Here is a 26,737-nt window from a genome sequence, read left to right on the forward strand (position 1 = left end):
GCGCACCTGACGCCAGACCAGGTGTCATTTCGGCTCTGCTAACAGCCTCTCGGAGGAAGCTCGAGGCTGGGGGACAAGGGCGCGCCCCAGCGAGTGAGCAGTGCCGGCCTGTGCCTTCATTAGCCTGCTGCTGCCCCACTAAGGGGGGGCGCCAGGGGCCAGCCTGCCTCCTCCCAAGCAGGGTGGGCTCGTCTCTCTCAGAGGGGCAGCTCCAGGGTGCTGGGGGCGCAGGTCAGCACCGGGGAGATGCCGGGGAGCGGGCAGAAGTGGTGTCCAGGCACAGGCCTCCCTTGGCCTCGGCCTCGGCCCCACGGCGTGAGTCGTCCCTCCTCTCCCCGCCCTGAGCAATGGAGCACCACAGATGCAAGGAGCAGAGACTGCCGACACAGAATTAAAAAGGTTTCTGTAAATATTTTATTTTCCCATATTTCTAGGTCAGAAAGAAGCATTTGGTAATAAAAATAACAGAGAATTATGTTCCTGGGTCCCCTGTGGCACGCGCAGACCTCCGGCCCCCACCCTCGGGTGGGCTCCCGGAGCCCAGCCTCCCGCGGGAGGGACGCCTCGGGCGTGTTTCTGGGTCATTAACATTAGTCTTCTCAACTATTTACACATATATTACAAGGTAAAGAAAGGTCTCAAAAGAACTCAGCTTGCAAGGATTCAGTGTTTCGGGAGCTGCTCACGCAGGGCAGGCTGGGGTGCCTGACACCTCCCCTTCCGGCCCGTTTTGGAGAAAAGGTGTGAGGAGCGCTGTGTGGCCTCTTGTTCTGCAGCAGTGGTCAGTCTAGGGGGTGGCCTGCTTGACCGGGGGACAGGAGTGTGACGTGATGTCGCTGTGTTTGTAGGCGGCCTCGTCCAGGTCCAGCACCTTCTGGTTGACCTCCAGCGTCATGCAGCCACGGTAGAAAGCCGTGACTGGCACCGAGGTCACCGGCACATCTGGGACGGAGGGGGGAAGAGCAAACACCGTCTTAAGAGGCTGGGCTCCCCACCCTGGCATCCCCTGCCGCCGTGCTTGCTGGCACCGTGGGTCCCTCTGAGTCCCTGGCCTTTCTCCTCAAGGGCACTATTTCCACTGCTTCCAGAACACAGCCATCCCGGCCTGGCACCATGCCCGAAGGCGAGCGCTAAACATCTGCCAGTCAGGCTTTGGCGAGAACCCCCCCCACATACACACCCCCAAAGGAAGTACACAGATAGTCAAGCCAGTTAAATAAATATTATTTTCTTCTCAGCCCAGCTGAATCATCCATGCTGCGGGGCTCCCGGCCCTCTCACCCTCTTCAAAGCTTTGTTTATTGAGACTGAATGGGGTTTGTGTCTGGTAGCCAAGGCAGGGATCCTGCTATCTGAAGCGAGTGAAAACCTGCACCGTGCCAGGGGCGCAGACGGAGGCTGGCAGGCTGTTGTTATGCAACCACACCTGGCCCTCACCTGCCTTTTCACCACGTTGCCCTGATCCCTTGGCTCAGGACAGGCAACATGAGCAAGGACACCCTCCCCCTGATGAGAAACACGTCCTGCCTGTCTGTAGGAGGCAGCTACACGCTGGCCCTCCTGGGACTCAGGGGAGCTGATGGTTACTCTGTTCACTGCTACTGCAGCTGGGCACCAGGGCTCAGGGAGGAAGGCAGGCCCGGGGCCCTGGGGAGCCTGATTCCAGCCTGGCCCCAGCAGCTGGGCCTCTCCGTGGGTCTGGACCAGAGCCACTGTCTGGCGCATGCTCAGCTGGGTGCTCCTGGAGGACGTGGGAGAGCGGGGTGGGGGGTGGGTTCAGGCCAATGCTTGTTCCCAGGGAGCACATTTTCAACCTCCACTGCTAAGCTGCTAAACTCGTGCTGACAAACATGAAGGCAGCACAGTGCCAGACGCCAAACCCACCGGTGTTTCCTCTGCTGTAAAACAAGAGCCCACCCCAGTATAGAGGGCCCCAGGTTTGGTTCGGGGTAAGCGACTTGGAGATGGTCAGGACAACCAGTGCCCCCACCTCCAGGCATGCAGCCCATGGGAGCCCTACCTGGCAGTCCCCCGATGAAGGTGAGCACAGAGCCCTGCAGGTGCCTCCCGAGGACGGCCAGCCTCTCCTGCAGCTCTGCAGAGCCCACTTCACTCTGGCCTTTGGTGCCGTCAACCGCCAGGGTGGCTCCTCCCTGCTTCATGGAGATGGTCACCACGTGCTCTTGGCTGTCACAGACCTTAATCTCCATCAGGGCCAGGGTGACATTCTCCACAGCCAAGACGACCAGCTGCAGGGGAGAAGCACACCTGAGCACGCAGAGGTGAGGGCAGTGCAGCCCCGAGACTTACCCCTCTGTGTGCCCTGTCCTGGACTAGAGGCCTACTGGGCTCTCCCATGCCCCAAGCCCTCTTTGGGGGTACAGGTCTCCTGCAGGCCAGGGGGTATCATGGGAAGCCACCAACCCTGAGCAGCAAGTACGGGCAGCAGCCATACACACCCCAGTGGGCAGCCAGGCCCTGCAGCCTGGGGTGCTCATGCTGGGCAGCACACGCATGCCTCCGACACCACAGGCCAGAAACACACGCTGACAACAGGGCGGAGACAGTGTGACAAGCAGAGGCCATAATCGCACGCTGACAACCCAGAGCAGAAACTCTCAACAGCACCGGCAGTGCTGCCCTCTCCTCTCCTCTCCCTCCCTCTCTGCGTCTGGGCGGTCACCCCAGCTGCTTATTCCAAATGCCGGGGGCTAGTGCGAAAGGGGCCCCCCATGCCTTGGGGGTGGTGAGTGAGTCTGGCTGTAAACCGAGCTGGGTAGTGCCTAGTCCTGGTCAGCAGAAGAGCCTGACTGCCTGGAGGACAGGTTGGCTTGGCAAACGTGTATCCTTCTGGGTCAGCCACGTTTCCCCAGTTTGGACAAAGGCGAGAGAATAAAACCTATTTCCAGTGCCTCTCAGCTGTCCTGTAAGAAAATAGCCAGCCCAAAGACCAGAGACCGTCGACTCAGAGTCAGGAGACAGTGGGAGGGGTGGGGACTGCGGTAAAGCGGACAGGGCAGGCCGTGTCTAGGTGTCCGGCCGTACTCAGGGCTCTGCCTCTGTCGTCCAGGGAGCGATGTTCTCAGGGGGTGTGGGCTGTGCAACTCACTTTTCAAGAGAAAATGGGAACCGGAATTTGGGAGTGAAATCATCTGACTTAAATGTGAACAACTAATTCAAATACCTCTTAACCGCTGAGCCGGCCAACTGTGTAGGCGGGAAGGTCACCTCCCGCTCAACTGGCTCGTGGCCCCTGGCCTCCCCAGCCTACAGTGGCGGAGACGTACAATTGTGTCATGTGACCTGTGTCAACCATGTCCCCACGCCTAGCTCGGCTGGTTAGACCCTGCTCAGAGATGTGGGGGGACAGGACAGAACTCCCTGAGGTGGGCGCTAAGTGAGCTGACCCCAGGAAAGGCTGCTGGGGCCCTGTGGGTGCACGGCCCCAGGGGCAGATTGGTGGGTGCTGGGGCAGCCCCTCCACCCTCGGGCAGGACAGCACATGGTACCTGTTTTTTGAGCTTCTTGGTGGAGTGGTAGTCGACCAGGGCCACGGAGAGGGCGACGGTGTGGTTATCGCCCACCAGCGCGAACAGCACCCCCGTGTCGGTGGCGGGGCGGATCCGAGCCACAACCTCTATTTCCCAGGTAGTTTCGGTCCCGACGTCCGGGGATGTCCGAGCTGCGAAGAAGGCGGCGCATAAGGAGGCCATACAAACGAGGGAGAGATGGGAGTGAGCGGAATGCCTGGCAACAGCTCCGGCCCTGCCCCGGCGGCAGAAACACTGGCCTGGCTGCAGATGCAGGTGGGAAGCCGAACAGTCACTCGATGTCGAGCTTTTAAGAAGCCTTCGCCGTCTGAGCCCACGGCGCCTCCATGGGAAGGGACAGGACAGCCTGGGCCCTTGTTCAGGCTCCACCCACAGTCGAAAGAAGCTGCTTCCTGCCCAAGGACAGCTGCCCCTTCCTGGCCATGCCAGCGCCCTGAGCTCCCCAGTGCCCCTGTGAGCGACCAGCGGACCAGACACTCAGACCCGCTGGGACAGCAAGTGCAGGCATGCCACATGGGCTGTGGGCCTCCCCCTCGCCTAGGCCCCCTCCCTTCCTCTCTTGCAGGACGAAGATCTTTCTGCAGCACGTGCTGGAGCTTCGTAGCCCTCCACCGCACTGCATCTCGCCTGCGGCTTCCAGGCAGTTCTCCAGGGTTGGAAGTACTTTGAATCAGCAGTTTAAAAGCAATGCAAACAGAAGCTGCCACTAGCATCGTCCCAACAGACCATATACAATTTTATATTCTGAGTTGCGATTTTTTTACTACTCTAATGCCTCAGTGGAGTGATTTTTTTATATGTATACTCATATATGAGTGATATGATATATCATATATAATGTATCTAAGTGAAATAAGTATATAATGTCTACCTATATCTTACATGAACAGCCCCCAAAACCACTTTTGGGTAGAAAGGGCTGCATCCCAGTTCTTGGAGGGCAAAGACCACCCCGAGTTCCCTCCTCCCGTCTGAATCACCTGCTGATGAAGATGCCAGAAGAAAGCCTCTGCCCTCCTGGTTTTTAAGTGTTTCTGTTTCAGCAGAACTTCAACGCCCTGACGAAGGAGCGGCGTTTGGGCCGGACGACACTGAGGCAATGTCCGCACGCGTTCCAGCTCAGGACGGGGTTAGCGTCAGGGGGGGATTGTGACACTGGCTTCTGCCTCCTCCCCACTGGACTGTGAGCTCCTCAAATGGTCTGTGGCCCCTCCCTAAGTGGGGTCTCTAACGGTCAGTTCTCAGTGATTGTTCATTGAACCGAATGCAGGGAATTAGAAAAATAACTACATACGCACACACTCCTCCTCTGTCACCAAGTTTCCCCTTTGCTTGTGAAGGAAGAGAGAAGAGCCTTTGTTCCCTGGCATGTAAGGTTCCCCTTGATGGGGTTCAGCGCCTGGCTGCATGCTGGAGCACGCCGAAGGCACCGGTGCCTAAGCTTTCCTAGGGCATCTTCTCGGGCACAGGATGGACTCTGCCGCGCACCCCATCCCACCCCAGGCTTCACAGACTTCGAGGCCTAGTGAGTCCAAACCGAGTCTGAACTACCACAGAGCACAGGAGCACAGGACCTGCGATCTCCCAGTGAGTCTTCGCTGTGCTAGAGTGGGCATGAATGGCGTAGGTCAAGACTCACTAAAAATGCATAGAGTTCTAAACACCAGTTGGACTTTGCTATCATAAAATGTACAGACCCAAAGCACACAGCAACAATAGTAAGCAGACTGTGCTGTGTACAGTAATGGGAGTGTCTAGTCATCAGAGATCATACCTGTGATGTCTTTGTTACACCGTGAAAAACACTTATAACATTAAGTGAAAAAAGAATGAAATGTTTTACATTGCATGATTTGATATTAAACACCATAATGATGCCCTAGCTTTGTACGCATAAGGACGAAGACTAGAGGAATAATGCGTGTATTGTATCAGGAGGTATGATTAGGAGTGAACGGTTCTTTCCCCAGAAATACCTGTACCGACATGGTGCTTCTCTGGCAATTGCAGTGAAGGTATGAAGGGGGACGGTGATAGGACATCCTGAAGGATGGCCTGCCTCACTGAGGAGGGAGGAGCAGGTCTCACCTCCTCTGGCTGGATGGGCCCTCCTTGAACTTGGAGGTCCCACTGGGTGCTGGAGGTGACGTGTGCAGGTGAGGTCTGCGGAGGGAGCACGCTGCCCGCCTGGGCTGATGAGCAGGGGCGAGACTGAGTGTGGGTGTTTAACCACGAGAGGAGTTTAGGAATAGGGAGGGGCTGGGGACACCCCAGTGGGACGTCTGCCGGGTGGGAATGAGGAGAGAGGCCAGGCAAAGCCAGAAGTGGCCCCAGGAGAGGTGGCCATTGCAGCACCGCTGGGATCCCGGGCAGCTGGGGCCACAGGAAAGGGAGCACGAGGAATCCCAGAGCTCCTGCCGGGTGGGGTGCAGGCCAGGATTCACAGGGGCTCAAGCACCCAGCAGAGCTACCAGACAGAGAAGGCTCTGGATGTGCATTCCATGGGCGCGCTCTAGGGGCCTGTGGACCTGCCGAAATGCACATGCTTCCCTGGGCCAGGACGTGTGGCTCTCCTCACCTGCTCGGCTCAAAGCCACTCAGGTCTACGAACCCAGGCAGAGCCTTAAGTGAGGGCTCCAGCTAGTGTATGCTCCAGAAGCAAAGGTTAACTTAAGGAGAAGATTAGGGAAACTCTTGTGAGTCCAGAATCAGACAAACGAATTTCTTAGCCATCTACCACCAATCTTTTATACCGATGTCCTCAGAACAGTGTCTCTATTGGGTTGGCCAAAAAGTTCATTTAGTTTTTTCTGTACGATGGCTCTCCTAGTGCTTAGTTGTCTTTAACTTCATTTGGAACAATTTTGTTAGATTGCACTGTGACAGCTGTCATATCAGCGTGCATTTTAAAAAACATCAAAATTGGTGGATTTTTATGTAGTCATTTTAATATTGAAGATGGAAGAAGATAAGCAACATGTTTGGCATATTATGCTCTGTTATTTCAAGAAAGGTAAAAATGCAACTGAAACACAAAATAAGATCTGTGCAGTGTATAGAGATACTGCTGTGACTGACTGACTGTATCAGAAATGGTTTGTCAAGTGTCTTGGGACTACTGACACTTTGGCCAAATAATTCTCTGCTGTGGGGCTGTCTCATGCATTGGAAGATGTTTAGCAGCACCCCTGGCCTCTACCCACTAGAAGCCAATAATAGCAGGAGATAGCCGACATACTCAAAATGTACACATCAATAACATTATGGTTGAAAATGAAAAATGTGTCTCATTTATGGGAAAACCATATACGGAATTTTTGGCCAATCCAATATCATCGGGCAATCAATCATACAATTCGGAATGTTAATTCATTTCCTGTAAAGTTTACATTTAAACGAATGCTCATGTGTGAGTATGTTAGGATTGTTTTAACTGTGAATTGTCACCAATTTGATAATAAAAGGAAAGAGACAAATGCGTTGTGTTCTGTTGTAAGAAATCAAGGGCGCTGCTTTACTCACAGGAGCCAGGAGGGCCTCCGGGCCCACCTCTGCAGCCACGCCCGCTTCCCAGGCAACGCTGCTGCTGGACGAGGCTTTCCCAGCCCACCTCAGGTCCAACCCCTCAGCGTTCCCACACGCGCTCTCTCTGTGCGCAAACAGCCCTCCACACCTGCCTGCCCTCTAGTCCGCCCTTCTCCGGCCTTCTTCCTGCTGGGTATAGGTATCTATCGCACACCGGCTTCTTGTTCTTTTCGCTGTTTTTTCCCTCCAGGTATAAATGAAAAGCTCCTTTGTGGCTTTCAACGCTGGCTAGGCAAGCCTCAATTCTCCTGAGAATATCAGCCTTCCTGGCAGTGTTCCCGGCTGGGCCGCCGGCTTCTACTCCCCCTAGGGGGCCCCTCTCCTTCTCCGGTTCTTCGCTTTCTTTGAAAACTGGAGGGCACTGGGTCCTCAAAGCGGTCACACTGTGGTTTTTAGGTGCTGCCCCCCATTTTACTCCTCATGAGTCAGTGGTGACTGTCACGTCGAGTACAGTTTTGGGAGCCTCTCACCCACCTGGACAAACCTGAGCTCGTCTTGTCCCAGAACCTTTTGCCAAGCGCCCTCTTATAGCCTTCCCATCCTACCCAGCCTCCCCACGTCAGCCACCACAGCACCGGCGGGGGGCCGTCCTCTCTCGGTCCGTCATTCCATCCTCACTTCCTCACTGGCTAATTCACCCCTGTGAGCTGCCTGTGCCCCACAGCCCACGGTGGGCCTAGCTTCTCCCTGGCGTTGTCATCCTAGGTAAGGAGCCGCTTCTCGGTTTTCCTATTGTTTAGCGTACACTGGCTTAAAGTAGGGCCACAGCCATCCCCACCTAGGATTTACAGCCGAGACTTACCGTAATCGAGGCTGTAGAAAGCAAAGCCACTCCCGGGGTAGAAGGACCCTTTCTCCGTCACGGAGAAGCACTGCATTTTCGTGTTCAGTTTCACTGTTTCTTGGATGGTGCTGTCTTCACCGTTCATCAAGTTCCAGCTCCTCATGCAGCCATCCAGGCGGGGGTTTATCTGGAGAGACAGAGACACCCCAGTGGCCTCCCTGGGGCCACACAGGCTCCCAGATACCATGATGAGAGACCCCGTGGCAGGGCGGCTGGTGCCAGCCTCGTCAGATAAGAGAGAGGGCTACCGTCCAGGCTCGGGCATGTGGAAAGCTACTGCAGAATGGACAAATCCTCCTCGAGGAGGTTGTTTATCTCACAAGGGGCACTGTGCTTGCCAGATGACTCACTGCAGGGTGCCTCAGAGTGCAGCACCCGCGGTCAGTCCTTTCCATGCAGGATAAGGAGACCACCTATCAAGTAGGGACCCCCCTTGCTCTGTCTGCACTGGGTATCCCCACTCACAAAACAGAGTGAAGAACACTGACCGCATGCCCGGTATCCTCACCTGGTACCCAAAAAGTGGCCATGGAGGTAAGTCCAAGGGCCAGAAATACTGATTCAAGCCCGGCCATCCACTTTCTATATGGTTTTGAGCAAATCAGGGCACCACAGCTTTTATCTGAGAAATGAGGGGGGTAAGGGGTTTCAATGGGAACCACAGGACAGAAGCCGTGGAACGGGGGTCAGATACTGGAGGTCCTGGGTAGGACGCCCCCTTACCCCCCGCCCCCGTCTCTACCCCCTGGAGGGAAGGTGGTGCTAACACCACCCACTGTTGGGAACACCGACGTACTCCTGACTCATTCTCGTACTGGGTGGGGATATCATCCTCACAATGCCAAAGATTCTGGCTACGGACAGCAGCATGCTGGGAGATGGAGAAACACAGATGGGGGCACAGGCATGTGGTACGGGGAGGGGAGAAAGGGCAGGACTTTGAAAATGACCAGTACTGACCTCCCCACTGGGTCTTTTTCCCCTACGGAAATCCCGGCAGGGTTAACAACCCAAATGTTCTTGGGAATTGTCCAAAAAAGTTGACTGCTCTTTTTGTTAAAGAATAATTTCATTGTGTTTTATCTCCACTGCAAAAATAGACATTTTCATTATCAATTCAGGTGAAAAGCCAACTGTGTCTCAGAGAAGGAGGTGGTGAGAGGCAGGACACAGGCTGCCCTGCTGCTGGTTAAAGGAGCTTCCGGGGAGCGTTACCTTCCTCCGCATCCTTCGCCAAACCTGGTTAGCGCCAAACACGAGGCAGCTCACGCTAAACCTCGTCTTCAGACCGGTCCCAGGTTCTGACCCCAGGGACCAACGGCGGCACTTACAGGCTGGATGAGGTCTTTCTCCTTGAAGGGAATGCCTCCCACGGTCAGGTTCAGGTGGTACAGGCCCCTGTCCGGCTGGAACAGATCCCCCGCCACCACGATCTTCATAACAGACTCCTTGTTCACCTTGATGACCAGACTCTGCTCCAGCTCCTCAACGGATATCTGTGGAAGACCAGCGCTGTTAGAGGCGGGAGTGCAGTTTCTGAGGGCCACCCATCTCGGGGTGACCGCGTTCGTCACCACCTGGGACCCAGAGACACCCAGCCTCAGGCTGACAACGCTCATCCCCTACACCTCCTCCGAGTGCCCGCACAGCCTCTGTGTGGCTGGCGCTGTGGCTCAGGCTCTCATGGGCTCCCACCACACTGCTGCCCCTCCCACTGCTCTCCCTACGAGGGAACCCGTGTGGGGCCACTTCTCTCATCTCGTGCCTTAGAGCCCCTTCCCTAAACCTCAGCCAGGGAGTAGGAATTATGTCTGACGTTGCTGCCCCACTGGGTTAGCCCAGCCCAGACGTCACCACCCCACTGGGTCAGCCCAGCCCTGATGTTACCACCCCACTGGGTCAGTCCAACCCTGATGTCACTGCCATACTGGGTCAGCCCAGACGTCACCACCCCACTGGGTCAGCCATGCCCTGATGTCACCACCCCACAGGGTCAGCCCAGCCCTGATGTCACCACCCCACTGGGTCAGCCCAGCCCTGATGTCACCACCCCACTGGGTCAGCCCAGCCCTGATGTCACCACCCCACTGGGTCAACCCTGACGTCACTGCACCCCATTTTGGTCCTTCTCATCCTTAGCTGTGCACAGCTGAAGGCAGAAAAACACGTTTTATGTCTCAACTTCCAACACTTCACTCAGTCCCTGGCACACACTGAATGCTGAACGAACACGAGTCCATTCTGAAACTTTCTGTTCTTTCCTACTTTCCATGTAGAAAACATTTTTAAACCTATCGCCCTGTGCACTGTGTGTCTTCCTGATTTTCCAGAAATCTGTCAATTTCCTCTTTGTCAAATGTGGAGAAACACGTTTAGGTTCTTGGGTCTGAGTGTGGCCGGAGAACGCGGTGTCTTATGTGGGTGCTGCAGGGGCAGGGACCGGTTAGAAACGGGGGAGGAAAGAAATCCTTGATGCACAGTTCCCGAGTTGGGGAGGGATGGCAGCGCTGTCCACTGACCAGTCAGGCTTCCTCCAGCTTTCCCACTGCAGGGCACCGTCCCCAGCCCCACCCAGGACCCCTCGTGCCCCACAACCTCGGAGCGAGACACCTGCTTCAACCCCTGAGGCTGCCTCTTTCCAGATTTATTGTTTTATCTGCAGCTTTGCTGCTTTGGAGCTACCTGCACTTTAAGAGGTCAGGAAAGAGGGAACTAAATAGTACTAGACAGGATGGAAATATTTGCAAACATCTACAGCGGTTTTACTCCCAGAGGCCAGGTGAAATTTTCCATTTTATCTTCACTTCTAAAGGAAAAGAGAATGCTTTTCTCGTTTCCCTTTCAAGTGTTTGCTTTTGCAAGCCCGTTTCCAAGCATGGAGCCTCTGGATTGCTGGGGGAGCCTGCTGCCTCACAGGCCACTTTGCCCCAGGCGCTGGGATGCAGGACGAGGCAGCGAGCTCCCAGGCCAGCATCTGGCAGGACAGCCGCCTCCGGGTCGGGTCTGACCAGGCCATTCTCCACAGAGAGGCACCCGAGGGTGAGTATGCCCGGATTTCAGCAGGAACAGAGCAGACTCCAGAAGCCGGAGCCCAAGATGGTGCCCATGTGTCCCACCTGACCCTGCCTTCCGCTGACAGGTGAGCTCCTGGAGCCAGGACAGGCCACATGGACACAGGGGCAGGTGCCTGGACCTTGATCAGGGTTTCTCAGCACTATTCACAGTTTGAATGAAGGTGTCTCTACAGGAGGCACCCTGTGCCCTGCAGAGTATCTAGCAGCACCCCCTGGCCTTGACCCAGTGCCGGGCCCCCCACCCCCAAACTGTGTCTCCAGACACAGCCAGGGGTCCCCTGCTGGAATCGCCCCTGCCGATAACATGAGGAGCTGACGCCCATCAGAGTGTAAGCTTCCTGGGGGGCAGAGGGCCTGTCCTGCCAGGCACGTGCAGCACCCACTAACTGCTGGGCATGTGTGTGAACAAGCAACTGCGGGAGCCTGCATCCCAGCAGACCCCGGACCTGCCCAGGAGGGGCAGGGGAGGCCACACTTACCGTCTGCCACATGCCGTGGTTGATGATGGGCCCGCTGCTGGTGACCCGGGAGACACCGTGGTAGTGGAGCTGCAGCTCCAGCCGGCCAGCCCGCAGGCCCAGGACGATCCAGTTGTTGCCTTGATGGCCTCCGGCAAACAAGAGGATGCCTTCGGGGTCAAAGGTCCTGAAGTCAAACTCGGCCACCAACCTGAGGGCCAGTACCGAGAAACAAGCTGGTTACACGCAGGTCGGCGGGCACGGCCGCCTGCCCTGGCAGAGCTCCAAATGGCCTTGGGAAGAGAAGCAGGTGCACAGGCCAGGGTCACTGCAGACCCAGGCCGAGCCCCCTGCAGCACCCACAGTGAGCTCCTGGGGGTGGCGTCCAGCTGGCGCGGACCCAGAGCCCAGCGCTGAAACTGTACTGTGGCTGCGTCTGTGCCAAGACTGAGCTGACGGCCAGGGCGGCCAGGACCGGTCGTCTGCGTGTCGGCCCAGGACACTGGAGCGGAGCCATCGGTCGGCCACTCCCCTGGGGCCCTGCTGGGTTTGCTTGCCTCGTGGGAGACACCTCTCACCTCGTGGGCTGCAACCTCTTGAAGCGTAGTCTGATCACCGGCGTCCCGCTGAACATGCGGCCCAGGTACAAGGACTTCATGCTTTTGGCCACATTGAAAGGCACACAGGGCAAAATGTCCTGTCAGAAGGGGAGCGAGGTGCATCAGGCGGGGCCAGGCCCTGGTTCCACTCTGCTTCCAGTCACAAAGGGCCTGTCAGGACACCGGAGCAGCCCTCGGCCTCCCCCAACACCCTGAGCAGTGTGGGCCCCTGGCACACGCACAGGCAGCGCTGGGGCGTCAGGGCTGCGTTCTGGCGGAAACCCCGAGGTTCCGTGACAGCCCACCCACCGTGTGGGGGCTTGCCCGTTGAGGCTGGTCCGACCTCTCCAGAAGCCTCGGGCCCGGGCGCTTACAGCTCCCACATTTTTTCCCGATGTCCTAGGGGCCCCTGTGGATGTGTTAGTGTTCTGATTGCTAGAACTTGTTTGTATACTTTAGTTGATTAATTGGACCATTTTTCTAGGTTTTGTGTTACTTGTCTTGGCATGCATTTTATTTTTTTTAAAAAATTCTTCACAGCCCTGGCTGGTGAGGTTCCATGGACTGAGCCCCGGCCTGTGCACAGAAAAGTCACGGGTTCAGCTCCCGGCCGGGGTGCACGCCTGGGCTGCAGGCTGGGTCCCCCGTCGGGGGTGAGGCCCCTGACCGATGTGTCCCTCCTACATTAACGTTTCTCTCCATTCTCTTTCTCCCTCCTGCTCACTCTCTCTAAAAGTAAATACATAAAAACCTTTTGGAAATAATTCTTCATGGACAAGGACAAGGTAATTGGGATTTTAAAAAATTATCAGTGAAGCAGCATCTGAAGACACGAACTCCTGAAGCTTGTCTTTACCAAGCTGCGTGAGTCGGGTGTGCTTTTGTATTTCCTTTGTTTCTCTGGTTCCTGGAAGCTGCTCTACAGTGGGCTTCTCCATTGCCCAGAGAGACAAGCAGGGAGCCCCGGCGGGTGGCTAGGGGCCCACAGAGTGGGCGGGGGGGCTCACTGACTGCACACCCGGCTCGAACCTGTGCAGATGTGAGGGAGCGAGGAAACACACATTTCCGAGCAAACGAGTCGCACTGCAGGCCCTCACTCCCGGTCTGCCCCGGAGCAGGTGGCTGCCGCAGCAATCTCGTAAATACGACCAAGCCCCTGGGAGGGAACACGCCATACCCACCCCATAGCTCTCCGAGTGACCCCACATACACCAGGCCTTTCAGCAAGAGCATTTCTCCCAGCAAACCTTCCCACCAGCTGCTAAAGGGCCCAAAGAGGGGCTGGCTTAGGCAGCCCAGCAAAACCAAGGGCAAGGCCAGAGCGTCCTGGCCACAGCAGGGTGGGGGAGGGGCGCTACCTCACAGGTGTTCATGTCCTGGGACAGCTTGAGGCCCCCGCGTCCGTTGCAGTGGCAGGCGTAGGTCCCGGGGGAGTTCACGCAGGCCTGCTCACAGCGTCCCTCTGCACACTCGTCCACATCTGCCAACCACAAGGGAAGTGTCCCCAACCTCACTGTGTGCAACCGCACACACTTTCTGTCTGATCACACACGGCGTGTTCACTGTGAAAATGGATTCTAAACTAGGTGGCTCAGGGGGCCCTAACTCCCGAGCCCCCACTCCCAGAAGTCCCACCTTGGACTCCAGAGTCCCACTCGGCACCCAGGCCCAGCCGGCCTCAGCAGTGCGTGCCTCCTCCACCCCTTCCTGAAGGGAGCAGGTACTGTGCGAGGTGAAGGAGGGTGTTAGGACACGCGAAGCCCGCTGGCATGCTACCAGGTCAGCGAACAAAGCACGTCTGTACGGAGCTTGGCCTGAAGGTTTGGGGCAGGTCTGTGCCATGGACGGAAGTCCCGGGTGTGTGAGGGCCTCAAGGGATGGGCCTGGAGGGGAGATGGAAGAGGGGGTGGGGCTGGGACCACCCTACCATCTCCCTCAAGTTTGGGGCAGTTGCCAGGGCACCAGGCAAGAGGCTGGTGAGAGAACATTTCTCTGCCCTCCCTGAGGACGTGGCTGGGACTAACTGGGGAGGGAAGATCTCATTGGCCTGTCCCCAGATACAGTAGGCTAGCTGAGGCGGGAGAGAAGCCTGAGTCTGCCATAGTCCACGGGGGCATCATCTTGTGGAATCTTACCTCTGTGTCTGCCTAGAGAGACACAGATGTAGGAGAAGGTGCCCAGCTGCATCAAGAAGCACGTGTGTGTGTTGTACACATATGTGGTGTGGTATGTGCACACGCGTGTGGGCATGCATGTGCATACATGACAGCGTGTGTGTCTGCATGCATGCGGTGCAGGTGTGTACGTGCAGTGCCTGCGGCGGCTGCGGTCAGGTACCTCGGCAGGCCTTGTCCTGGGAGCTGAATTCATAGCCCTCGTCGCACAGGCAGGAGTAGGAGCCCGGCAGGTTCTTGCAGCGCGCCTCCCCACAGGCGTCTGGGTCTGCACATTCGTCTATGTCTGCAAAAAACCCCAGAGGACCCAGCTGCAGCCCAGACTGACAGGGCGGATGCAGCCAGCCCAGGCCCGCTGGGAGTGAGCTAGAAATTTACCACGGCCCTGGCTGGCAGGAGGAGAACAGGCGGCTGAGAGGCATCCTTGGTGCTGGCCCCCCCCACCCCCCGGCCTGACCCTGCCCTCCTCCCCTCCAGCCCTCTGCTGCCTGCCCCTTCCTCCCACCCGCTGGACTTGACAGCTCTAGGCCCACGACAACCTGAGGGATCGAGGATGGAGGGAATTTCTGATCAGGGTCTCAACTGAGAAGGTCAATTTCAGGCACTGGACAGAGCACTGCTTGGCCAGAGGTGTGCACAGCATTGTTACTTTAAAGAACTGCATTATGGGAAGGTGAAAAAGTCACCCCCAGTGCCTTGGAGCTTCAGTCCCGCCTAGCGCCCTGCAGCCCCTTGCTCCCCTTGGGCACCGGGGCTCATCTCCCTGCGCACACTGGGCTCTGTCCACTGGAAACCAAACACCCCAGCACCAACACATCTGCACGGCTCTGTCCAGACGTTTCCATCCACTCTGCCATTTTGGCAACCAGTAAGTAGAAAAACCCTGCAGTTAAAAACCCATTTCCCTCAGCAACAGAAGAAATATCTAGAAAGTGTAATGGTTACTTCTAGAAAGTGTGATCATTACTTTAAATAACATGTGATTCCTCAGATGGCAACATAAAACCCCGTAGCAAAGCTTTGCAACTACTCCTCATTTCTTCACAGGGGTAGTTTACCGACAAACACAGGCTTTCAAACACGAAAACTGTAAGACCTTGCTCGCAGACGTAAAAATGAGCCAACCCCAACAGCACGAGTTCCCCAAGGGAAGTGTGTCCAACCACCGGGCTTTCCTGTATCAGTATGGATCTGTGGCAGAGCTTCTGAACTTGTGTTTCGTTTCAGGAGCCAGGCTGGCCAACTCCACACCTGGGACCTTAGAAACCCAGCTTCCCTCAGCAAGTGCAGTGGTGGGTTCAGCCTGGCACCGGCTGCACCAGGGACCCCAGGCAGAGAGCCCCAGGGAGCAGGGAGGAGACGCCCCCCCGCCCATGAGCATCACACTCACCCTTGGGGCTGCAGGGCCTGGGGCTGTGTCTGAGCAGCCACCCAGCAGGAAGGGTAGCTTATCAGGGCAAACTGACCACAGCAGACAGTAACCTCCTACAATCTCAGGGCCGCCCTTCAGGCTTTACCTGCCTTCACCGCCTCCACAAAAGCTTCTGATCTGGAAAGATGATCAGTCGCCAGATGTTCCTGAGTCAGCAACCAAGACAGCGCCTAGTGACCTGTCCCCACAGGCCACTCCAGGACAACCTAGACAAGGTTCCTTAAGCCCTAGCTGCCCAAGAGTCCCTGAAGGCCCTGCCAGGCCTGGATGGCCCCCCTCAAACTCTCTGACTCAGCTGGCAGGCAGGACACGAGAGACTGCCTTTCTCACAGGTCACAGAGCTGTCACAGCAGCACTAGGGAAGGGTGCGGGGCTGGGGCCTTCTCTCTGGGCCAGAGTCCGTCCTTGCCACACCCCAGCAGACCCAGCACTGGGCCATCTTTTCCCCGTAAGAAACAGCGGCTAGAACCCCGAATTCAACTCTGCCCATCGTGACCTTAGTCACCCCACTTTCTTCTCCCAGAGCAGCTGTATTGCTGCAGAACCTCCTGCAATGCGGCTCGTGGGGCTGGGGGCCCAGACGGTGCCCTGACCCCCTTCCTTGGTGCCTCCACGGCCTTAGCTGTCTCCATTCCTTCCTCCTTCCTCCTCAGCCCTCCTGACACTTTGCCCATTGAGGAGGCCACTGTCCAACTGTTAATCACAGAGCACAATGACCTAAGAAAGCTGAACGTGAGCAGGCAGGTGGGTGGTGTTGGCACTGGGCCCAGAAAGCTCAGACCCCACCCCACTGGGTGCACTGTGGTCAAGGGGCCCGCCAGCTGTGACACAGGTGCCAACGCCCCTCCCCACATGGGGTCCTCCTCTGCTTCTCCTCTTAGGAGAGCACCTGGCCCAGCTCATCTGCAGGGCCACACAGCCTGAGACTATCCAGTTCTTTCCAGGGGCAGCCAAGGGGAGATGGTGGAGAGTCCTGAGCCTTGAACCCACTAGCCCAGTGCCCCCTTTTCTCATGCTTCCCAGGGACAGTGCTTGAAGCAGGGGTTCAGGGGCCCCTGACTCCTCCTTCCCAGCATCCAAGGAGGATGTGATGGAAGATCCAGTCTCTTCCACGGTCCTCATTCCCCAAAGCGTCCTGGGCCTCGCTCTGGTGTCCCAAGGTCCAAAAAGACACAGGGATGGCCAAGAGAAGGGAGCTGCGTGAGGCCAGCAGTACCTGCAGGCACGCCCTGAAACCGGCATGAGGGTGGGGCTCCTGCATCGCACTAGTTACTAACCAAGCATGCTAATGAGAGCACCTTTCGGGCCCCCTGACTCAGGCAGGTGCAGAGCCCACCCTGCCGTCCTGCCCACTGTTCTGGGGGAAAGGCCACAGGGTGAGGGCTTCTCTCAGACCACTGTGTGCCCCTCAAGCTTCACAGACTTGGTGGGAGGTTGAAAGTGGACCAGTAATTTGGTCACTTGGGGTCTTCCCAGAAGGTTAAAGCAGGGCTTCCCTCTTCGGTGCACGGCGGCATCGCCGGGGGCGATGTCACAGAGACCTGGGACAGGCGCCCCGGAGATGTCCTGAGCTCCGAGCTGCACAGAGAAACCTGTGGGGCAGTGGCACTGGAAGGAGTCCCAGCAGCCGCACCCGTGCAGGGATGCTGAGCTCCACCTCTGCTGGGCCGGCCTGGTCCACAGACACAGTGACTCATCCTGCATGAGGTGGTGCTGGGCAGCTCCCTCTGGCTGCTGACATGCCTGGGCATGTGCTGGTTCCTCAGGACAACCTCCTCCCTCCTCTCCAGGAGCAAATGAAGCAGACACTGCCAGCAGCCTCTTGCAGAGAGCCAATGTGACGGACAACTTCAGCAATTGGCTATTGCCAAAATAGCAGAGGGGAGAGAGCCCAGGAGGGGAGGAGAGGGGCCAGGGAGAGCCAGCAGGCGGACCCAGGGCCTTACCTTGGCAGGTCCTGCTGTCCTGGGAAAGCGCGTAGCCGCTGTAGCAGGCGCACTGGAAACTGCCTGGCTTGTTGTAGCATATTTGGGTGCACCCCCCGTTCTTCTGGTTGCATTCGTCGATATCTGGGCACACACAGGACACAGAAGGACTGGGGAGAGCCCAGAGGCAACACGCAACCGGCCTCGAGCCTGTGGCAGCATCTGCCCGTCCATCTCTACTGCATCCACCCTCAGACAGGAGGTGCAGGGAGGCCACCGCCTGTGCGGTGGGTGCTGACCGTCCACTGTGCCAGCTCTGCAGCTGTCCAAGTGTGCATGAGAGGAGGGCAAAAGTCGGAAAGTGCCTAGGATGGACATGGCTGGGCAGCCAGCTCAGTCTGGCCAGGCCTCACACGGGCTGAGCGAAGCCCTCACAGACCACCTGTGGGCAGGCCCCCAGTTCAGCTCGGCTGCCCCGGGAAGGAGCCCCAGGAGGCCCTGAAGGGGGACAGGGCTCTCGGCCATAGGGAAGGGCTCGCCTGAGGGTCCTAACCAGGCACTGGGGGATTTTTCTTGCAGCTTCTTTGTTGACACTGTGCAAGTGCAGACTCTAGGGAGGTCGGAAACGGAATCTCCCTGCTTCACAGCAGGCCTTTCCTTTGCCCCAGGCCTGCTCTCGGAGAGACTCACTCTGCTCCTCCCCAGTTCTCCCCAGGAGCTCATAGATGGCTTCTCGAGCGGGACAGTACCCCTGTCCCAAGAGGCAGAAGCAGGGCCTCCAGCCCTGTTTCAACATTCTCACTCTCAGGGTGACTCTGACGAGGGGCCGAGGATGCCCTGCTGGCCCATCTTCTCCCTCCTACCCCGGGGGCCGAGTGGGGGCTGGCCAGTACGGGGCTAACTCCTAGGACACCCCATGGGCTCCTCCACGCCTCCCCACTCCCGTCTCGGCCAGAACAGGCCAGCACGGCTGTGTCCCCAACTGGGGCACGAAGGCAGTTGAGGCAGGGAGAGGACAGCTTCTCCAGCTTGGGGGCCTCTCGGGTGGCCCTGCAGGAAGGTCCCAGCACTCACACCCTCAAGCCTTGTCCCGTGGTTGCGGTGGCCTTACCTTTGTCACAGAGCCGGTCCCCCCAGCCGGCTTTGCACTGGCAATAGAAGTTGCCCATGAGGTCTTGGCAGACTTGGGTCCCCTCCTTGTTGCAGGGCTTTGGATAGCACTGGTCAGGCAGGTCTGGGAGGGAGGGAGGGAGATCACTGTGCTGAGCTGCTCCCAACCAGCTGGGAGGAACCGGTCATGCCCAGCGGCAGCATAGCCTTTTGTTGGGCCCCTGGGGACACGGGCCCCTGGCAGGGGCACTCCGAGGCAGGCCCGGGTCACGGGGGTGCTCTCTACTGACCCAGGCTGGCTACCTCAGGGTAGGAGTAGGGTCACAGACCAGGCTGGCCAGGCCCCCAGCTGGCTCCAGGAAGGAGGGGCCACCTACCCGTAGGGCCAGGGCGTTGGAGGTCTTGGCCCACCAGGGAGCGAGGGAGGCGAGGGGTGGGCCTGGCTCAGCCCCAGGAGCTCAGACCTCCCAGAGAGCAGGTCCGCAGAGCCCTGGCTGACCCAAGGGCCTTTGAGGCAGACAAGGACCATTCCCCCACCCCTGGTGGACACCTCCGCCCTCTCGGGCCAGCCCCCGCCCACTCAAATCCTGAGTGAATGGACCTTCACCAGCATTCTCACCACTGGGCTGGGCCTCCGTGGAAGCACTGCCTCCTTTCACCCAGAAACCTGCCTGCGCAGGATGGAGCATGGCCCCAGACCCTGGCCGCACTGTTGCTCCCACGCCCTCCCACCGAGTCCCAGGGTGGCAGGGCCCCGGCCAGATGTGCTCTGACCTGCTCCCTTGGGGAGACACCTGCCTGGGATAAGCATGTCAACCGCCAGCATAATTTCCACTTGTTTTAGGCACTATGGTTAAGAGACTGTCCCTGTGGTGTGTCTCCCAAGGGCTCTCCATGCGACAGGGAGCTTCTCACAAACACAGCTAAGCTTCCACGACACGTGGCTGGTGGGGTGCTCACCCCATCCGTGTGGGGATCGCCTGCTCCCAGGCTTCAAGCAGCTGAGAGCAGGGGACTTGGGGGAAGGCGTGGTCGTGCCCAGGGCTCCAAGAGCCCTTCCACAAGGCACCCCCTGGCCACGCCAAGGTGGGCCTAGCAGGCAGGGGCAGGCCTTCCCGTCCATAGCTCTGCCACTGCCGCCCGATCGGCCACACTGTCTGGGTTCTCAGAACGCTGTGAAGAGGCCGCACTCCACTGGCCTGGGAAAGACTCGTGCCCACAGACACACACGATGGCCGAGCCTCGTTCTGGGGGCTGGGAAACCCCGAGCTGGCCAGGCTCGGACGGCGGAGGAACACAGGCGGGTCTCGGGAACAGCAGGCGCTGCCGCACCGCTGCTCACCTGTGGAGCTTTCCAAAGCCTCTCACCCGGTGAGCTGCAGCTGACTCGGCCGCCCACGCCCACCTCCCTCAGTGCGTCTCCTCCAGTTCCCACGGGGAGCACCACACGGCCTCCAGTTCCCACAGGGAGCACCACACGGTCGTCGGCTCCTGAACAGCCCGCTCTCTTTCCCCACCCAAAGCCACCTTTGCCTTCGCTCCTCAAAGAAGCTTTCGACTGTCTTTCTCTCATGGGCCTACAGACATTAAACATCTCCCGGTGACTATGTTTCCCTATTGGTCTTCTCCTCCAACCCAGGGGGCACATGCCTTATCCAGCCCCCCAGACAGCACACGGTCCACGGCTGAGGTCCAAGCTGAGGGCTGGGCTGGCTCGTTCACGGTGGGGGGTGGGGAGGGGGAAGACACTCCAACCGCCCTCGGTAAACTCGTCGGTGTCCGCGGTGGGTGGGTTTCAGCTGCACTGACAACCACAGCAAAACAGGCTTCTCTTTGTTTTAGTTTTGGTTAGGGGCAGCTAGGAACATTTCCCCAGTAGCCCGGAGACTGTGGTCACCCAGACCAATTGCTGTCAAAAATCCCCAGGCCCAGGCAGGTGGCAGATGAGGCAGCAGAGGGGCAGGTGACACCAGGGGCATGCCCCCGGGCCTGGCTAACACCAGGTACACTCTAACACACGGCACCCACTATCATCCACACCTTCCACTAGTATTGTTTCCAAGGGCCATATACCCATCTACTGCACCTGAATCAAGTGCAGCTACTTTTTACATTTAGAAGTGAGTAGTCATCTTAGGTAATATGGCAGGAGGGTAGCTGCTCATCAGACCCTGGAGGAACTAGGACCCAGCAGTTCTCCAGATTTTCCTCTCCACCCCCACCCCATCCCGACCCGAAGTCACCCCTCATCCCACTGCCTGGTCACGGGGATCAGGCTCAAGCCAACGGGTCCTCCAGCCGCTGAAAGCACCAGGCCAGTCTTCTTTCCTAAAGCGAGTGGCATTTCCAGCCCGACTCCAAATTTGGGGACGGCATTTCCACTGCAGGGCTTGCTCCTGTACCACAGTAGGTTCCTGGCAGGCCTGTTCCCCAGCCGCCAGCTCGGGAGGCAGCTGGTCTCTGCGCCCCTCCAGCTCATACAAGGTGGAGTTGGCCCTCATCGCCGGCACAGACTCCACACCCCAGTATACTCTGTGTGCCCTCAGCTGTCCCCACGGCCCCGGCACCCCGGTCGGTCCTCGGGGAATCTGCATAATCGTGTTTGAAAATTGAACCCATGAGTCGTCGAGTTTTTCTTGTGGGCTTTCCGTGGCACGCCTCAGCGTGGGCTTGCTTTGCATGCTCACAGCCGACAAAACAGTTGCGGACACACAGACCGAACACAACCTCTCCCAGTACTGCTGAGACGCCACAGTTGTTTTTGGCAGGGAGCCGTAAATGCCTTCTACCCGTGAGCAAGTAGGAACTGGGTCCAGCGATCAGAGGAATTCGGTCACGGGACGGTGCATCACGCACAGGCTCCTCCGGCTGCCTTCCCATGCTTGTTGTAACGAGGGTCATCCTGGGGGGCAGGAGGGACAGGGCAGCAAGGCCACCCCAGCCCCAGGGTTGGAGGGGTAAAGGGACAGGCCTGTTTCTGGACTTCGTCTTGGCAGGAAGGGGCTCTGAGGGCAGGCGGGCTGCAGAAACCAGCCGTGGGTGACGAATGCTGGGCCCGGCAGGCACCCGAGCCAGGGTGGAGCAGTCGGTTCGCCTTTTAACACCTCCCAAGACACTCGACACAAGGCCTAGATGGGCCCCAATGGGTGGGGAGTCAGGCAGGTGGTGTGAGTCTCCATCTCACATGGTGGTTAAAGACTGAAAGTTATTTCAGAAGGACACGCATGTACCTTGGGTGTGGAGGGCTGTTAACTGCATCTAGAACTTGCCTAGAATGCCTAACCCCCCTTAAAAAAGAGTTCAGGGTCTCTGGAGCTGAGGGGCCAATACCAGCTTCTACTGAGGTGGGATTTTCTAAGAGATTTCTACACGACACCCATTCCCGGTAGAAAACCCCTCAGAGCCCCTCCCCCCATCCTGCCAGAACGAAGTGAGGAGAGCAGGTCTGCCCCTGTCTCTCTGGTCCTAGGGCCGGGCTGGGCCTCTTCCTCCCCATCGGTTTTGCCCCCGGAGGAGGACAGCCCTCGTTACAGCGTTACAGCGAGTGTGGTGGCCTGAAACTGGAAAGGCGGCTGGAGCAGTGCGTGGGGACTGCGGGGCTGACCTCGGGCAGGCTTGAGGCAGCTGCGGGTGACCCACGACTCCAGGACCAAATTCCTCTGATCACTGGACCCAGTTCCTACTTGCTTACCGGTAAAAGGCATTTATAGCTCCCTGCCAAGAACAGCCCTGCAGCAAAGGAAGGAAATAATAAAGATCATGGCTGGGTGGAAAGGTGAAGGGATTAAGCCAAAAACAAACATAAAACCCGACCTCGACCTCACCTCGGAGAGGCAGCAGTAGGATGATCACCAGAGGAAAGGAGGGTGGGGGAAGGGTGGAGAGGGAAGAGGGGATGAATGGCGGCCGAAGGAGGCATGACTGGGGTGGTGATCACACGGTACACAGGTGATGTGTCCTAGAATTGTACACCTGAAACCTGCATGATTTTATCACCCAATGTCACCCCAAAACATTCCATAAAAAGAAAACTTCTTCAGGGTTAAGACAAACTTTTGCAGGCCCAAGGGCGCCCACTTCGCCCCTCCCCCATCCCCAGCAAGCCTGCAGAGGGTTCCCAGGCTGAGGGACGACCTGTGCCCTGAGGTCGGGCGTGGGAATGGAAGGAGCTGCTCAGGAGATAAGGGGCATATCTTGGCCTTGAGATGGCTGTGTTGAAGGAAAGGGAGGAAGGAACTTGTTTGCGACTGTGGCCTGGAATGTGAAACATCTGCTGACAGCCACCAGGATGGCTCTCTCAGGTGCTTTTTACTCCCCCTTCCCAAAATGTGAAGGCGATGACAAGTTATAACCTGGACAGCACGCTCCAACGTGGGGCCCACTGTTCTGACTGAAGAGAAAGTACAAAGGGACCCTCCCTCCCAAGGAGAACTGGGCCTAGGGCTCCTGAAACCCACCCTGTGCAAGGCAGCGGAGCCCAAGCTTCAGAAAGCAACTACAGGCAGGCCCCCGCACTGTGCCCCCCAACTGTGCCCCCCCCCGCCCCCGTGGGAACCCCACCAGCACGAGAGGGAATCTGTGAACAGGGAAGACTGGCCCTGCGTGGAAGCATCTGTCCCCAGCCTCCGGCTGGGCTGGGCTGAACACTAACAGGGGATCTCCTTGAGGCTACTGCTTTGATTTTAACAATACTGGATAACCCAAGGACTCAGCTACACACTGCCCGGGATCACCAGAGGCGACTGTGTTCAGGAAGGAACGGAGGAAAACGGGCCAAGTTGCCCTAATTGACCCCAGTGCACTCAGGCCCGAAGGCACATCTTGGAGGACAGTGGGACGGGGTGCGAGTCCTTCCCAGAGTGACAGCCCAATTCCCGGGCAGTCTTTACAGGGTTCCTCTTCGAGGACAATAGAGGTATTTGCACAGTATCTCAGGCTTCAGGGACTTCTGTCACGCCCAGGACTCACCAGAAGAGCACAGGGCCCTGGTCAGGTGCCTGAGGAGGATGCACTTGGACCAGGGCGGGAAGGGATAAGAGGCTTGCTCAGGGTCACCATGGGTCCTGGGCGGGACGGAGGGAGCAGGTGTGGGAGGCAGCTTCCCAACCGCCAGAAACTGCATTTAGCACATCTGGCAGCAGCAGCAGCTGCAGGAGATTTTCCCTCTAAACAGCAGCTCAGGAAACATCTCTGGGATTCTCCCTCCTTCCTCGTCTCCCAGGCTGTCTGCCACCCAGGAGGAACAGTCTCAACCGACTAAGAAATGGTCTTTGCTATTCAAACAACTCAAGTCATTTCAATGCCCCAAAAGCTCTCATACAGGAACCACACGGGCCGGGACTGCGGCAGTCTGAGCAGAGCCCCGGAGATTTTTAATCGGCGCCTTTGGAACAAGGCGGCTGCCCCTGGAGAAACATGAACACACCCAGGTCCGTCCTCGTCCAGAGAGTTCCCAGGCATTTTAACATTTTATAATGTTATCTATAAAACATTAGATAACTTTTTTATAATCTCAGAAAACCGTTTAAAACTCAGGAACTAAAACCTCCTAATGAATTTGAATACATTATCATAAAATAAGAAATTGGTTTGGCAAATGGACAACAACAATAAAAAATGCCAACTAAAAACAAAAGCCAAAATGACCTGAAGCTCAACTGCTCCCCTGTCTGCCTGAGGCCCCAGGGAGGTCCTGGATGACCCCTGGGGAGGCAGAGGTCACGGCCTGACCCTGAGGGGAGCAGCTGGTTCCAGGGCTCCCTCCAGGCACGGCATGGGTTTTGGCTCCTCTGAGCTACAGACACCTCTGCCCAGGAGGGAGCAGGGAGCGGGGCCACACAGCAGGAACTCCTCTCCCTTTCCGAGTTAAATCGATCATTTCCTCTGCTCCTCTGGCCATGGCTGGGGCCTGTGATGGGAGCAAGTCACAGGAAGCAGGGGCCAGCACAGGGACAGAGCCTTGGCCAGCCAGGGGCCAAGAGCCGTTCTGGGCCTGGTCAGCCTTCCAGGCTGTCCCTGAAGAGGCCGGCCTGACGCCCAGAGCAGGGAGAGTCCTGCAGCGTGTCGACTGGCACCTCAGGTCTCCTCACCCGCAGAACAGGTGCAGTGAAAACACCAACTCCACGGGCTCGGTGCCCGTGGGTCGGCCGTACTCCGAGGCCCCTTGGACCAGGGAAGGCCCGAGTCAGGCTCGGCAGCAGTGGCCACACGGTTCCACGGGTGGGTTAAAGTTCACACAACAGGAACGCCCGTTTTCCTGTATGCTAACTTAAAATTACACCAATAATAATAAAAAGATGCTTTATGACCTGAGGGGGAAAATTGTTGCCTTTAGTACAAATGGCAAATATGCAAAATCGAATCAAGAGCTCCTACAAATCGAGAAAAATAGGTAAAGAATACGAACAAATCATTCACACAATAAACACATGAGCTCAGCTTCACTCATTAGTAAGAAAAACATCAACTGAAATGACTGGATCAAATCAAATCAAAGCAAATGTCATCTTTCACCATTTACATTGGAAGAGATCAGAAAGTTTTGAAAAATACACTAGTCTGGAAGATGTGGGTGCTCCTGCTCAGCTGCTGGCGGGGGTGGGGGGCGTCACAGTGAAAAGGGAACACAGGTTTGGGTCTGCAGTTCCATCCCTAGGAATTTATTCTGCAGATATACTTAGATGTGTGAGAGGTGACAAGTGGACGAGGCTATCACTCTGGAAATAGCCTAGGAGTCCACCAATACACGTTGGTCAAATGACACTCCTCACCCCGCCAGTGCTGACAGGAACGTGCTCCCGCAGCTCTGTGTGCACCGACACGGAAGGCACCCATGGCATCTGGTGGCAGAGTGGGGTCGGATCACGGGACACCGCTCACATTATATATTCTCAGAACTGGCCACCGTGGTGGCCTCTGGGAAAGAGAACTTACGGTTGACCAGGAGGCAGGCCTGGGGAAGGACATTCTCTTTACACCCTTGTGGAAGGTTTAAGTTTCATACTGTGAGCATTTCTTGATGATTCAAGACCAAAACATACTTGCTTAAACAAGACAGTTTATTGACAAGGGAGCAGACTTTGGGAAGGTGTTATAGCCCCTTAAGATAATAGAAATAGTTAAGACCCCCCAAAACCACAACAAAGCTTCAATTTACTTAAACTCACATGGCTTTGAGGAAGACAGGAAGGAGACAGACTTACTTTGAGCGCATTTAACAAAATCTGGGTGTTTCGTGTACGGAGATCCATATTTATTGATGCAAGCTGCAAGAAAGAAATGGTGTGTCACTCTTCAGCCTCGGGAGATGAAACCGACTTCAGAAATGGTACTGCCGTCTCTTAGACACCTCTGGAAAAGTAGATCATCCACCTTTCCTGGGATGCTACAGGCTTCCAGCTATAACGCAGTTCAGCTTTTGTGGACACCTCAACAAAACGCTGTCACACTGACCCACAGCAAAGCGCCTCCACCGAGACGGCAGGCCCTGCACCCGAGAGCGTTACCGCACACCGTCCGCGGCTGCTGCTGCGGGCCCCTCTGCTCTTGCGCAGAAGAATCACTAATAGCATTCAGCAAGTTTTCTGACCTGAGCGTAGTCAGAGAGTTCAAGTTGGCCCCTGTTTGGAAACACTGCCCTTAATTTGGAAGTCAACCTGCTTTGGAAATTCCAAAGCAGATTCTGGATGTGCTGGACACCGACGGACAGTGGCATCCCCACACGAGCACAGGGGCAGGGATGTGAGGCTTGGCGTTTTGAGCACATGCATCCTGGCCTGATGTGAAACGTGAGGGTGTGCAGAACGGGGGTTGGGCCACTTTATCTGGTCCTCCCACAGGTCCCTGGTGCTTCTCCACACCTACGAGGACAGTGGCACAGGCAACAGATGGTCCCTAAAGGGGAGGCTCATGGGATAACTGGTCACCCTCTGCCTCAGGAAACAAACCCCAGAGACCCAGGGAGACCAACAGAGAGCCCAGGAGCA

At 57.1% G+C, this 26,737-nt stretch overlaps 1 protein-coding gene across 1 annotated transcript in view; it reads right to left on the reverse strand.

Moving 5' to 3' along the window:
• Window positions 1–391: 391 nt before the first annotated feature.
• GAS6 (growth arrest specific 6) overlaps window positions 392–26,737 on the reverse strand; it is a 46,109-nt gene continuing 19,763 nt past the window's right edge. Inside the window, exons 4-15 of the mRNA XM_028526862.2 lie at window positions 25,955–26,017; window positions 18,754–18,876; window positions 17,664–17,786; window positions 14,449–14,571; window positions 13,470–13,591; window positions 12,091–12,209; window positions 11,534–11,723; window positions 9,312–9,476; window positions 7,939–8,107; window positions 3,510–3,682; window positions 2,021–2,249; window positions 392–942 (exon numbers count right to left, since the gene is read on the reverse strand). Coding sequence (XP_028382663.1) covers window positions 788–942; window positions 2,021–2,249; window positions 3,510–3,682; window positions 7,939–8,107; window positions 9,312–9,476; window positions 11,534–11,723; window positions 12,091–12,209; window positions 13,470–13,591; window positions 14,449–14,571; window positions 17,664–17,786; window positions 18,754–18,876; window positions 25,955–26,017 — 1,754 coding nt within the window. The 3' untranslated portion in view covers window positions 392–787. The remainder of the gene's footprint in view (window positions 943–2,020; window positions 2,250–3,509; window positions 3,683–7,938; window positions 8,108–9,311; window positions 9,477–11,533; window positions 11,724–12,090; window positions 12,210–13,469; window positions 13,592–14,448; window positions 14,572–17,663; window positions 17,787–18,753; window positions 18,877–25,954; window positions 26,018–26,737) is intronic.

This window comes from Phyllostomus discolor, chromosome 11 (assembly GCF_004126475.2).
Source record: "Phyllostomus discolor isolate MPI-MPIP mPhyDis1 chromosome 11, mPhyDis1.pri.v3, whole genome shotgun sequence".
NCBI classification, from domain to species: Eukaryota; Metazoa; Chordata; class Mammalia; order Chiroptera; family Phyllostomidae; genus Phyllostomus; species Phyllostomus discolor.